Source organism: Chrysochloris asiatica, unplaced genomic scaffold, assembly GCF_000296735.1.
Source record: "Chrysochloris asiatica unplaced genomic scaffold, ChrAsi1.0 scaffold00029, whole genome shotgun sequence".
Classification (NCBI taxonomy): domain Eukaryota; kingdom Metazoa; phylum Chordata; class Mammalia; order Afrosoricida; family Chrysochloridae; genus Chrysochloris; species Chrysochloris asiatica.
The window spans coordinates 19,811,558-19,824,974 of record NW_006408547.1 but is presented as its reverse complement, the minus strand read 5'-3'; the positions used below and the strand labels follow the sequence as shown (position 1 = coordinate 19,824,974).

The window sequence follows — 13,417 nt, the reverse complement described above, 5'->3', positions numbered from 1 at the left end:
CTCAATCCACAATAAAAACCGTAAAAAGAAAAAAGACAACAGTTAAAAGATGCAGTTTAGAAATGGAGAAGCAATGGCAAAATGGGAGTTGAAGAGTTGCTCCGGAGTGAGGAAAAGGCAGGGATCTTTCTGACCCCCAGTATCTTTTTTCTTTTAGTTGCATTAGGAGACATCTTAAAATACAACCTGGTATTATCAACCTGTCTGGATGGGGCTGGTGAAAGGAGATGGAGATACAAGACTCTTGTGGTTCAACAGTGAATAACTGTTATCAGGACTGACTGAGCATTGCAAACATAGAGGTTTTGTAACAAAAGGAGGGGAGTGGCTGATCTTGCAGTCCAAGAGTGAGGACCCTGGGACCATCAAGAAAAAAGAGCGGAGTGCGGGATCCTATCTGGAGAAGCAGTGACACCAGAAATGGAGGCAGAGACAATGACGTGGATAGATGGAACAGCTGGGGAGTGAGAGGGGCTGTGTGCTGACAGCTGGCGGGCAGGCTTGCGAGGTGTAGCCTTTGGTTGTTTGAATGGTTATATATTCCCGAGTGCTTCGGTGTACATTCAAAAAAAAACAAAACAGAGGGAATGGAAGCAAATGCTGTTGAATGACGATGCATACAGGGGATTGAAGTCATTGCAATGCAATGAAATATCATAGGATGAATGTAAAGCTGATGTTCTCCCACGTAAACTATCACTTAATTCATAATGTTGTTGTTGGTAAGTACCATGGAGTCGATTCCGACTCATAGTGACCCTGCACAGGGTTTCCGAGACTGTAAATCTTTACGGGAGCAAAACGCCTCAACTTTCTCCCGCGGAACCGCTGGTAGTTTCGAGCTGCCGACTTTGAAGTTGGCATCCTTACTCGTAACCATTATGCTACCAGAGCTCCTTTGAATTCATAATAAAACCATAAAAACAAACAAAAAACCCCTTAGCAATTTGCCCTTGGCTTCCGCCACACTCACCATGTTGTTTTTGTTAAGAGTTGTTGAGTCCGCCAGATTCATAGCCACTCTACATAGAGGCTGGTGAGTTTGAATCACAGACTTTGCAGTTAGCAGTCCAGTGCTTATCCTATAGCGTTGACACTAGAACTCCGAACGGATATATACATCCAGGATATCTTTGCCAACTTTCACACCACAAAATCCCAAAATCTCCTGTCACACAGTTTCTCTTTGTGATTTTTTGACGTGACTGCAGTAGTCACCTAATGCTGACTACCTGACCTGAGACAGGAGCCAATCACTTACTTAGGTCCATCAGAAAAGGCCCACCGTCACTAACACAGTGCTACTATGGTTAGTGTATTACAGGCTACAATGCCTTCCCTTCCCAAATCCCTTTCAGCAGCTCTCCTAATTTCCTGATAAAGACAACACCACCCTCCGAGTCATCAAGGCCCAGACACCCCGGCCTCCTTGTACTCTTTGAACTCTCAGGTACCTGATCCTGCCTAAGTCAGCGGTTCAAGTGCACCTCACAAAGCCTATACAAGGTCTCTATGAGCAGGAACCAACTCAACAGAACTCACAACAACAACAATCTTTATGGGGCTCCTGGATCAACACTAGACTTTGAAACACAAGGTCGGCAGTTCAAACCCACCAGCTGATCCTTGGAAACCCTATATAGGGTCGCTCTGAGTCAAAACTAAATCAGCAGGACTTATCCATCTTCATTTAGACTTTATTACCTCTCACCTGGATTCCTAGAAGAAAGAAAACCCTCCTAATATTAAGGCCCTTAGCCTTCTAGCCCTTTCTCTCATGAATTCCCTACACTTCAAGCAAACTGCCTACTTCTTCTCCCTGCATCCTATTCACACTGCTCCACATCCGGTCATCCTTCTATCCTTCACTCAGTCTATACTCTCCTGCCCTCTGATGCTCACCAATCAAAAGGGAACAACTCCAATGCCCAGTCTCTGGGAAGATTTCACTATCTAAATTTCCATGTCCTTTTGTTTCTGTTCCTACCCTATAGAATATACTCTTCTCTGTATTATCTGTGCTATTATTATGTTTTATATCCTCTAAAAGATTTTCTATTTCTTAGAGAGAGAAACTTATTCTACCCTTATCTCCCAGAGTATCTGCCAGTGACATGCACACAAATACACTCCCAGCAACACCAGTACTATCCAGTAGATTTCAACTCGTATGGACCCTGCAGGACAAAGCAGAACTGCCCCACAGAGTTTCCAAGACTGAAATCTGGACTCCTGGTGTGACGCTGTAGGATCAGCGCTGGACTGCTAACCACAAGGTTGGTGGTTCAAACCCATCAGCCGCTCCTTGGAAACCCTATACAGGGTCGCTATGAGTCACAATTGACTTGATGGCACTAACCACAGTAATCCACAGGGAAGCACCTGTCAGACCTTTCTCCTACAAAGTATGGCTGGTGCATTCAAACCACTGACCCGTCAATGAGCAGTCATGTGCCCTAACCACTGCATATAAACATGAAAGACGTGAAGTGAGAAAATGATGCTGATAGGTGTGACACTGTGAGATAAGCCCTGGACTGCTGAAACCCGGAGTGAGAATCAGCTAGATGGCACATAACAACATAAGGTACTTTAAGGTCCATGTGGCACTATAGGATAAGCACTGGACTGCTAACTGCAACCTTGGCAGTTCAGAGCCACCAACAGTTCTTTTGGAGAAAGCTGAGACTTTCTGCTCCAGTAAAGATTTACACCCTCAGAAATCCTACCTAGGGTCGCAATGGTAATGGGTGGTCTGCATCAGGGACTTTATTTCAGCTAACCCATAAAATAACTCTGGGAGGTACTAATCATTCATCCCCAAGGTCTTGTTTTATATGTTAAACAGGGGAAATCGAGGCTAAGGGTTCACATGACTATTAAAAGAACCAGGATTCCAACCTATTAAGCCTGACCTCACTCTTCTGTTCTTTATTTAAAATGATTATATTGTTTTCACAAACTGTTTGTAATTGTGGTAACGATATAGAAGGGCTTTGAACGATTCAATGGATAGTACATTCTGACTCAGGGTATCAGGGGTGGAAAGGCAAATCTTCAGCAGGGGCTCACGGAGGAATGAGCCTGGTGGAAGTTGATTTGTGACCTGAGCTGGAGATGCCAAGTGGAAAGCACCTGAGAGTGGCTTCAAGATGCCGAGAGCATCGCTACAGAGCCAGCCTGTAAGACTAAGGGGCCCTCTAGCGCACAACCTGGGATGGCGCTGTGGGTTAATGTGTCAGACTGCAAAGCCGTGTGAACTGCAAGGTCGACAGTTCCAGCTCACCAGCTCCTCAGAAACCCTATACAGGGTCACTATGGGTCAGAATCGATTCGACGGCGCTTAACAACAACAACCCCACAACCACAAAGAACTGAATTCTGCCAACCACCTGAAGGAGCCTAGAAAGCAACTGCTCCCCAGATACGAGCCCAGTCAGGCCCTTGATTTGGGCCAGCCACAGTGACTTAACCAGAGGACCATGACAAACCTGCCCAGACTTCTGACCTACAAAACTATGACCTACAAATTGACCTTGTCTTAAACGCTCAATATTTGTGGTCACTTGTAGGCAGCAACAGAAAAGGAAAACACTACACCAGCTGCCTCACAATAAAATGCAAGAACTGAGATCAGTTCTAATGCAGAGGAGCTGCTCCTCCTTGTGAGGTGTCACTGAGTCAACTCTGACTCACAACAACCTCCTCCTGCCCCAAAGGACCCCAGCCCAGAAGGTTTCTCAGCTGAAACTGCTGCAGAATCAAACGCTCAGCTCTCTCACCCAGGAAGCTGGCCAGCAGCCCATCAGCAGGGCTCCTCAGAGGAACTATCCAATCAGAAATGCTACAAGAGATCTACATCCTCGGATTGGTGTTCCCATTGGCAGAAATGGACGCACTTTTCTCATTTCAATCGACAGCAAATTTAGTGTCGCCCAGGAAACAACGCTGTTGTGAAGTTTCGATGAGCTGGTTCCGACTCACAGTGAGAGGTAGTTGCCGAAGAGCACCTGGTACATCTGAACTAACGACCTCTCAGTTAGCAGTTCAGTGCTTATCCTGCAGCGCCACACCAAGACAGAGAACATTAATTATGAACTTTATTGATTTTCAAAAAATGCAACTTGTTTAAAAAAAAAAAAAAACTATGAAAGTTTAATATTAGAAACTTGATATTCTGCAAGTACTAAAGGAAATACTTTACAAGGAATTTTCTTCTCTGGATAAAAACAGTAGCAACGGGCTCCTATGTTTCAGAAGCACACTGGCAGCAGGGCACCGGTCCCTGTGACAGACGACAGGATTTCACATCATCTTCCCAATGCTGCAGCTAAACCGCATCGTCACCAGACAGGATGAGAGCTGCTCTCTGCCCTTAATGCTATCAAGCCATTAACAGGAGGCCTATCATTATATGTTCAGTTAACAATCCAGTGCTTATCTTAAACGCCACATCAGGGCTCCCAGGAAGTAAGAGTGAACATAATTATGAGTTTGACTGGATCTTTGAAAAACATAACTTGTTAAAAGCAAAGATGTCACTTACAAGACTAAGGGGCGCCTGACCCGAGCCATGCTATTTTCATTCACCTTGTACTTGGTTCTGCTGTGCTTAACAGGTCGCTATGAGTTGGATGGCACCTAACAACAACAACATATGCATGTTGAAAGCTCAACAATGAAGGAAGACGAAACAATAATTGATGCCTCTGAACTATGACTTGATGAGGAATATTAAACCTTTCAGTGCCAGAAGAAGAAGGAAATCTAGGTTGGAGGATGTACCGTCAGAATGTTCCTTAGAAGCCAAGACAGTGAGACTTCCTGTCACATACTTTGGACATGTGATCAGGTGAGGCCAGCTCCTGGAGAAAGACATCATGTTTGGTAAAGCAACAGATCAGAGAAAAAGAGGAAGACCCTAAGGGGCTGGACTGACACAGTTGCCCTAGAATGGGCTCAAGCCGATTGTGATGAGGGTCCAGAGCGGGGCAGTATTTGTTCCATTCTCAAAGGGATGTTGTGAGTCAGAACTGACTCTACAGTACCTAACAACACCCTTCAAGCTACTATCTCTCTACTAAGCACACACATTATCTAAACTGGCTCATCATTAGCCCTGTTATTAATCTATTAAATAAGCACTTTGGATCAAACTTTTCACAAACCAGTAATTATTACGAAGGGATAAAGGTGGCATCTTGCATTGCAAAATCTGCACTTGACAAATGAAGAAATTGAGTCCCAGAGAAATTAAGTGCCCTGTATCCCCCCTGAACCTTTCTATGTTTATTTTCTGATAATCTGTACCACAAAAACCAAACCACTGAAAGACAATTTGAGGTCTACACCAAGAACGGAAACCATCAGAGAAATCATAGAAGCACAACTTTGCTGTTGTGAATGCATCACCAGTCCTAGATTTTGACAGGGCTCTGAAACTGATGCCCCATTTATACCAAGGAACAAGGGCACAGGACTCCTAAGATAACTCGTACAGAATCACAGCGCTGCTTTCACTTTGAAAGTCAAACTTAAAGTAAATTTGTTTGTCGAGGTAGGTACCAAATGTAATTAGTTAGACATTTATAAGGCATCCTGGTGGCACAGCAGTTAAGCACTCAGCTGGGTAACCAATAGGTTGGCAGCTCAAACCCACCCAGTGATTCCATGGGGGAAAAACCCGTCAACCTGCTTCCCTAAAAATTAGAGACTAGGAAGCCAGCACATCTAAAATCAAGGCAGGGTAACTCACAGACTGGGAAGCCAGCACATCTAAAACCAAGGCAGGGTAACTCAGACACTGGGAAACCAGCACATCTAAAACCAAGGTAGGGTAACTCAGAGACTAGGAAGCCAGCACATCTAAAATCAAGGCAGGGTAACTCAGAGACTGGGAAACCAGCACATCTAAAACCAAGGCAGGGTAACTCAGAGACTGGGAAACCAGCACATCTAAAACCAAGGTAGGGTAACTCAGAGACTAGGAAACCAGCGCCTCTAAAACCAAGGCAGGGTTGTGTAGGCTACTATCTGTTGCACAGGGTCGCTGAGACTAAATAGACTCAAGCGCATATATATCAGTACAGCAGGACAATCGTGGGGATGGTGCAGAACAAAGCAAAATTACATTTTGCTAAATGTCGTGTCGTGTCACTATTAAGTGTTGTCGAGTCATTTCCAACTCATATAGCGACCCTGTATAGGGTTTCTGAAGAGGGGCTGGTGAGTTTGAACTACTGACCTTGTGGTTCAAACCGATCTTGCAATCCAGTGCATTCTCCTAGAGCGCCACACCAGGACTCCAAGGTTAAGCTGAGTTACAGCCAACTCCAAGTCAGTGGCACCAACAACAACAGGAGCACTACAGTTCTAAGTTCATGTCTCCTAGGACCTTATCTTACATCACCAGGCATTGGAAAAACAAAACAACACTAAATCCTTATCAATTTAATACTATTTACAGAGACAGTATGCATGCTGTTGTTGTTGTTGTTAAGTGTCGTCGAGTCGGTTCCGACCCATAGCGACCCTGTACAGTGTTTCCAAGGCTGTAAATCTTTGAAAGGGCAGAAAGCCTTGTCTTTCTTCCATGGAGCAGCTGGTAGTTTCGAACTGCTGACCTTAAGGTTCGCAGCCCGATTCGTAACCACTACGCTACCAGAGTTCCTTAGTATGCATAGTAGGTAACAAAGAAAAAGTCTTAAAAGTGAACAGGTCATCTAATTTGTATGTGCTGATTTCTTCTTTTTAAAAAAGTCTAATTTGAAACCTAAATTACTTCTTACAGTAATAAATGCAAAAAATGTATACAGCATGATATTCCTTTAAAATTAATAAATAAAATTCCTTTCATTTGCAGAACTCAGTAAGGGGTAATATCTGATTTTCTACCACTAATCAAGGAGCTCTGGTAGCGTAGTGGTTACGAATCGGGCTGCGAACCTTAAGGTCAGCGGTTTGAAACTACCAGCCGCTTCGCGGGAGAAAGATGAGGCTTTCTACTCCCGTAAGGATTTACACCCTCGGAAACCCTGTACAGGGTCGCTATGGGTCGGAACCGACTCAACGGCACTTAACAACAACAATCAAGATGTGGATACACTAAAGTAGCATCTAGTAAATCTAAGTTCGCTCTTTTCTTTTAAGAAGTCTTAGGGTAGTTTTAAATGGCAGCAGGTTAAGAAAACACCTATACCAAAATCATGTTACAAACAACTCAGCCTGAACTAAGCCCTAGGGAAAAGTGTCTTGACATTTGTAACTATAGAAAACTAAACTAATCTCAAATTTAAGCTGCCCATATCTATTATTTCAAAATGTTTCTTTGTAGGCTCTTATCTTTAAGAATTTTGTGAAAATGTGTCAACCCTAGAGCATGTTTCAAAGTCTTTTCCTTTATAAATGTTGGGAAATATTGCATTGTGGCCACCATCTAAGACTCACTCTCTCAGATCTCCTTCTTCATACAACAGATTAAAACACTCTGGCAGTGCAAATTCAATCCATACCCTGTAAGAATTATTTTTTCAGGGTTAACATCCTAAAAGTTACAATAAAAGAACAATTTATGAGGCTTTTGACTTTGTTTTGTTATTTTTCTTTTAATCCGTCTTAGGATTGCGAGTTTTGTGTATGAATATATACCAAGTTTGGAAGAACGTTAACAAAAATTTGTCTCTCTCATTTTAAATTTAACAGAAGAGATGTCTATTCTTTCAAAATAGTCCAAATTAAGTCATACAGATTTTTTTCTTCAAAAGGAAGCTATCTATAGTTGCGTCAACTACAAACTCAGGACCATCCGATCAATTTCTTGTTGTTAGGTACCATCCAGTCAGTTTCACCTCACTGCCCCCTCCCCTCCCCTCCCCCACTACTGTGTTTGGTGTGCACTGTTGCAGCCACTGTACCAACCTGTATCATTAGGGGTCTTCCTCCTTTTCTCTGACCCTCGACTTTACACTTTACCAGGTATGATATGCTGCCTCAGGGGTTGTTCTCTCCTGACGACATGTTCAAAGTAAACAAGTCTTACCATCCTCACTTCAAGGGTTAACTGACAACAGATACTTAGGGAGGGTCTACTACCTGCCAATAAGAGCTGGCAGCAGAGTGGGTTCCGAGTTGGCTTGTTTCGCAGTTCAAATCTACCAGCTACTCTGAAGGAGAACTACTAAGCTCTCTACTCCCATAGAGATTTACAGCCTCGGACACTCTTTATAGCGCAGCTGAGCTGGAACCAACTCGATGGCACACCACCCTTACCACCGCTATATGCCAAGTACTGCTCTAGAGGCCTTTGACACATTGCTGTTCTTAAGTGATATGGAGTCCGTTTCCACTCCTAGTGACCCTGCATAGGGTTTCCTAGGACCGGCTGGTGTGTCTGAACTGCTGACACTGTGGCTAGCAGTCCACTGTTTATCCTACAGTGCCACAGAAGGACTCCACATAATAAATTAGTAAACATAAATTCTCTTCCTCCACATCTCTAAATAAATCCTTAAATATATAATATAGTTGCTAGGTAAAAACTTCAACAGCAACCTTTAAAAAGCTAAAGATGAAGACTTTTAACATTCAACTTTCTTTAAATCAACATTTCCTTTGAAAAGACTTACAATGAAGTTGTCAGATTATCATCTTAATGTGGAAAGCACTTTCAGACCCAACTGTATTTCACATTTACTCTAACACATAAACGAAACTCAAGGCTTTAAAGAGAATATTAAGATCCCACAACAAACGTCAAGAAAAAGTAAAGCTTGCTACAGGGTAAAGCATATTGTTGTTGTTGTTATGTGCCGTGGAGTCGGTTTCGGCTCATAGTGATCCTGCACAGGGTTTCCGAGGTTGTAAATCTTTATGGGAGCAGAAAGCCTCATCTTTCTCCGGCGAAACCGCTGGGTAGTTTCGAACTGCTGACCTTGAGGCTGGCAGCTCAACTCGTAACCACTACGCTACCTGAGCTCCTTAAATCATATTGTTGTAAAGCACCGTGGAGCCGGTTCTGACTCATAGTGACCCTGTACAGGGTTTCTGAGGCTATAAATCTTTATAGGAGCAGAAAGCTTCATCTTTCTCCCATGGAACAGTTGGTAGATTCGAACTGCTGACCTTGAGGTTAGCAGCCCAATTCATAACCACCACGCTACCAGAGTTCCTTACCACAACCCAATTAAGAAAGTTGTATTGTTAAGTAACAAAACTGAAACAACAAATGAAAAGCCATTACAGAAACAACGGCTTTTCCCTCTTATAAAGAGATCTCTGGTGTTTGGAAAGTGTTAGATGGTGCTGTAGGATAAGGTGGTGTTGTTAAGCATGTCAAGTAGGTTTTGACTCATAGTGACCCCACATAGGGTTTCTGAGGAGCAGCTGGTGGGTTTGAACCTCCGATCTTGTAGTTCACAATCCCATGCTTATCCTCCAATGCCACGCCAGGAGTCCACTAGCTTGTAGTCTGAGCCCACAACAGCTCCCTCCACTGGGAGCTTTGTGTACCCTCAAGATTTACAGCCTCAGAAACTCTATACAAGGATCCTATACAAGGTCACTGCAGTCCTGGTATGGCACTGCGTTAGACTTCAATGTCAGTTTTAATCGCAAGATCAGTGGTTCAAGCTAACCAGCTGCTCCACGAAAACCCTACAGAGGGTCACTATGGGTCGGAAACAACACGACAGCACCTCACAACAACAATACAGGGTTACTAGGAGTCAGAACTGACTGGACAGCACTTAACAACAGTGGTTAAGCACTTGGTTGTTAACTGAAATGTGAGCCATTTGAACCCAGCAGCCCCTCAGAAGGAGGGGATCAGGCAATGTGCTTCCGTAAAGGTTGTTGCTGTTGAGTGTCATCGAGCTGACTCTGGCCTGTAGGAAACCCTATGGGACCTGTAAGGTCACAGCATGTTGTGCCACCTACAGGGGTCTGTGGATGGCACAATTAAAAAGTTGCCAGCATATAGAGGGGATTGCAATCATTGTAATGAAGCAAAGTACAAGGAAAACTGATGATCTGCTTTGTAAGCCTTCACTCCAGTCACCACAAAAGGTTTAAAGAGAACTTTTTAAAAGTTGTCAGTTTAAACCCATGCAGGTGTTTGTCAGAAGAAGAGCCTAGCAATCTGCTTCCAGAAAGTCACAGGCCTTGAAAACTCTAGAGTGCAGGTCTACCGGTGTCACAGAGAGGGGGCTCCACGCTTTCACTTCGCTAGAATGACTTCGTCACCAACATCAACACTACAAATGATCAAGTATCTTGGTGTCTGCAATCATTCAGCTCCTACATGTCTAATGCCAACTGACTATTGAGCTTTCTCCATATCCTTACTTGGAGTCCTGGTGTGGTGCTGCGGGTTATTGACTGCAAGGTCAGTAGTTCAAGCTCCCCAGCTGCTCAGAAACCCTATACAGGGTCACTAGGAGTCAAATCAAATCGACAGCGCTTCACAGCAACATATAACTTTCCATAAGATTTGATGTCTCTTATGATTTACCCCACCCGCCACCCCAAGAACTACAGTGAGGCTCTCCTCTCAGAAGAAAGGCCACCCTATGCTATGTATCTTACCTTGTCAGAGAAGACCTCATATACTGTTATCTAAGAGCTTGGTGGACTCCTGGTGTGGCACTGTAGGATAAGCACTGGACTGCGAACCACAAAGTCGTCGGTTCAAATCCAGCAGCTGCTCCTACGAAACCCCTGTACAGAGTCAGAATCCACTCGACAGGACTTAATAACAAGAAGAAAAGTTGGGTAGTACTTGTTTCAAATCTCACATAAGGAAACTGAAAGATAAGAGTGATAAAACCGCAGGAAAAAGGCAAGATTTAAATACAGAATCGATGCAACCACATCGAATTGCTCCCAAGTAAACGATCAGATAGATTTCTAATATAAAGTTCTACGTTTAGAATGGAGTCCTGGAATAAGCACTATAAGGTTGACGGTTCAAATCCATCAACCGCTCCTTGGAAACCCTATCCAGAGTCGCCATGAGTCAGACAAAAACCATACTCAACACAGAAAAGACACGTCACCAGGTACGGCCTCCACATCATCTACTTTATAAATCTCAGACATAGGTTACTATCAATCTTTTAATATGAACATTCAGTAAAACCAATTTCTGGTCAAGTGAAGAAAAAAACGGAGGCAGGAGTGATGATGTGTCCATTTTATTTCGGCTCCACTTTGTCTAATCATCTGCTGAGGATTCTCATGGGCTGACCCAGACCTGGATGTGTGGGTCCTAAGGATCCCTAAACGCAGAGTTAAACATGAGGCAGGTGCCAAAAACTCCGTTCCCACTCCTGAGAAAATACACAGTTGTTGACAGTTATGTCCCCTACACCATTGTACTAGGAACTCTGGGAGCGTAGTGGTTACAAATCGGGCTGCAAACTCGAAAGCTCAGCTGTTCTGCAGGAGAAAGATGAGGCTTTCTGCTCCCTTAAAGATTTACAGCCTCGGAAACCCTCTGTAGGGTCACTATGAGTAGGAACCGACTCCAAGGCACATAACCACCACCATCACCACCACACCATCATACGAACTATTACAAGCACTTTTCTCTGAAGAGCCAGGGCAAAGTTTGAATTTTCCAGACACCGGCTCCTCCCTGTCCTAGGACGCCGTGCTCACACCCTCCCGGCGACCCGAGTGCCGGGCTCCCTCGCCCGCACGACCTTCTAGTTGTTCCCCGGACCCTACAGGACCCCACGTTCCCCGACCCCCAAGATAGACGGGGCGAGACTGGAGCCTAGCGAGGCGGCCTGCCGGCCTCCGGACGTCCATCCCAGGTCCCCGCCCGCCGCCGGCTCCGCCCACGAACTCCGGGAAGGAGGACCGCGACCTACTCAGCCGGTCAAGCCGTCGGCAGGTCGCGCCTGCCCGCGCCCCTCGCAGCCCGCGCTCACCTCCAGGCGCAGGGAGGCCCCGCAGCCTCGCAGGAACTCACGGATGTTGCTGAGACACTCGCTCTCGCTCCGGGGCTCTGGGTAGACCTGCAACACAGAGCAAAGCACTGAGCGCGACAGCGACAGTGGCGTGGAGGCCGCGGACGCGCCCCGAGCACGGAGCCCGGAGAGACCCGCAGCCACCGGTCCCGCGCGCAGTTCTCGGCGGCACCGCTCGGCCCCGACCAACGCTGGCGCGGGACGGCTCGAGCTTCGCTTCTTCTCACCTTTTTTTTCCTTTTCTCCGGCTGCACCAATCCCTAATTCCCCCCGTTCCCACACCAGGAAGTAGACCTGGCGCCGGAAATGACGCACCCCGGCAGCGCCCCCGCCCCAGCTCCAGCCCCAGCCCCAGCCCAGCGCTCGGCCTTCTCCTCCCGCGCTGTGTCGGCGCGCTCGGCCCTCGCTCCCGGCGGAGGCAGCGCCGACGACCTGCAGCTGCCTGGGACGCTCGGCCTGCACGGCGGGAACCGCGGACGCCCAGGGGGCCGAGACATGATCAGTGGTCTCGTCCGTCTTCCCGGCCCGGGCCTAGGATAGCGGACTATTGCTCTAAGTGCCGTCGAGTCGATTCCGACTCACAGTGACCCTGGAATTGGGTTTCCAACTCCGTGCTTAGCAGGCCAGCACTTAGCCAACCGCGGCAGCTGTGATTTACAATCATGAGCAGCATAAGGTTTGCAAGTTGTGATTCAAGTGCAATGTTTTCTTTTCCCCTTGTGCTTCATGAATGATGAACCAAAATAACCAGTCCCACACCCACCCGAGAACGGGGGAGGAATTCTGGCTAATGGAGCCTCGGACAGAAAAGTGCAGATGAAAGGTTCCTGTCAAGGGCCACAAGTGGCAAGAAACGAAGGAAATCGAGGTTGAAAAGTAACCGAGGGAGAAACGCGAGGCCAAAGCGAAGTTTTTACCCAGGAAATATGTGACTAGTTAAAATGGATGTTCTTTACTGCCTAAGTACAGTTAGACACTAACGCATCACCCACCATTCTAGCATTTGAGGACTTTCCAAGATGTTTGTATCTCTTGCCCTCTAGAGGGAAATCACCATATTCTATTAGTCAGCTCTCAGAAAGACTGCGGTTTCTTCTCTTAAGTGTTGTGGACTTTTAAAATTAGAAATCAAAACCTGGTGTCATGAGATGTTGAAGAGGGACCAGATGGGACATAATTTTTTTCTTACACTTAAAAAGATTATTACAGGGAAGTGCTGACATGTTTCTCTCCAAACTGAAAACACTGGGCGTCCCCCCCCACAATGGAACAGCAAAACCAAAGCTGTCTCCTAGTTCAACTACACTTTGCACTTTTTTGCTCCGATTTTCCCGAAAACAACCTTGAAAAGTCATGTACCACTCAAATATATGTAGGCTACGAATCGGGCTGCGAACCTTAAGGTCAGCGGTTCGAAACTACCAGCCGCTCCACGGGAGAAAGATGAG

General features: G+C 45.7%; 1 protein-coding gene across 1 annotated transcript in view; it reads right to left on the bottom strand.

Annotated features, from left to right (window-relative positions):
- LOC102831059 (rho guanine nucleotide exchange factor 7-like) overlaps window positions 1–13,417 on the bottom strand; it is a 231,445-nt gene that overhangs the window by 144,717 nt on the left and 73,311 nt on the right. The window contains exon 2 of the mRNA XM_006851543.1: window positions 11,931–12,017. Within this exon, the coding sequence (XP_006851606.1) occupies window positions 11,931–12,017 (87 nt within the window). The remainder of the gene's footprint in view (window positions 1–11,930; window positions 12,018–13,417) is intronic.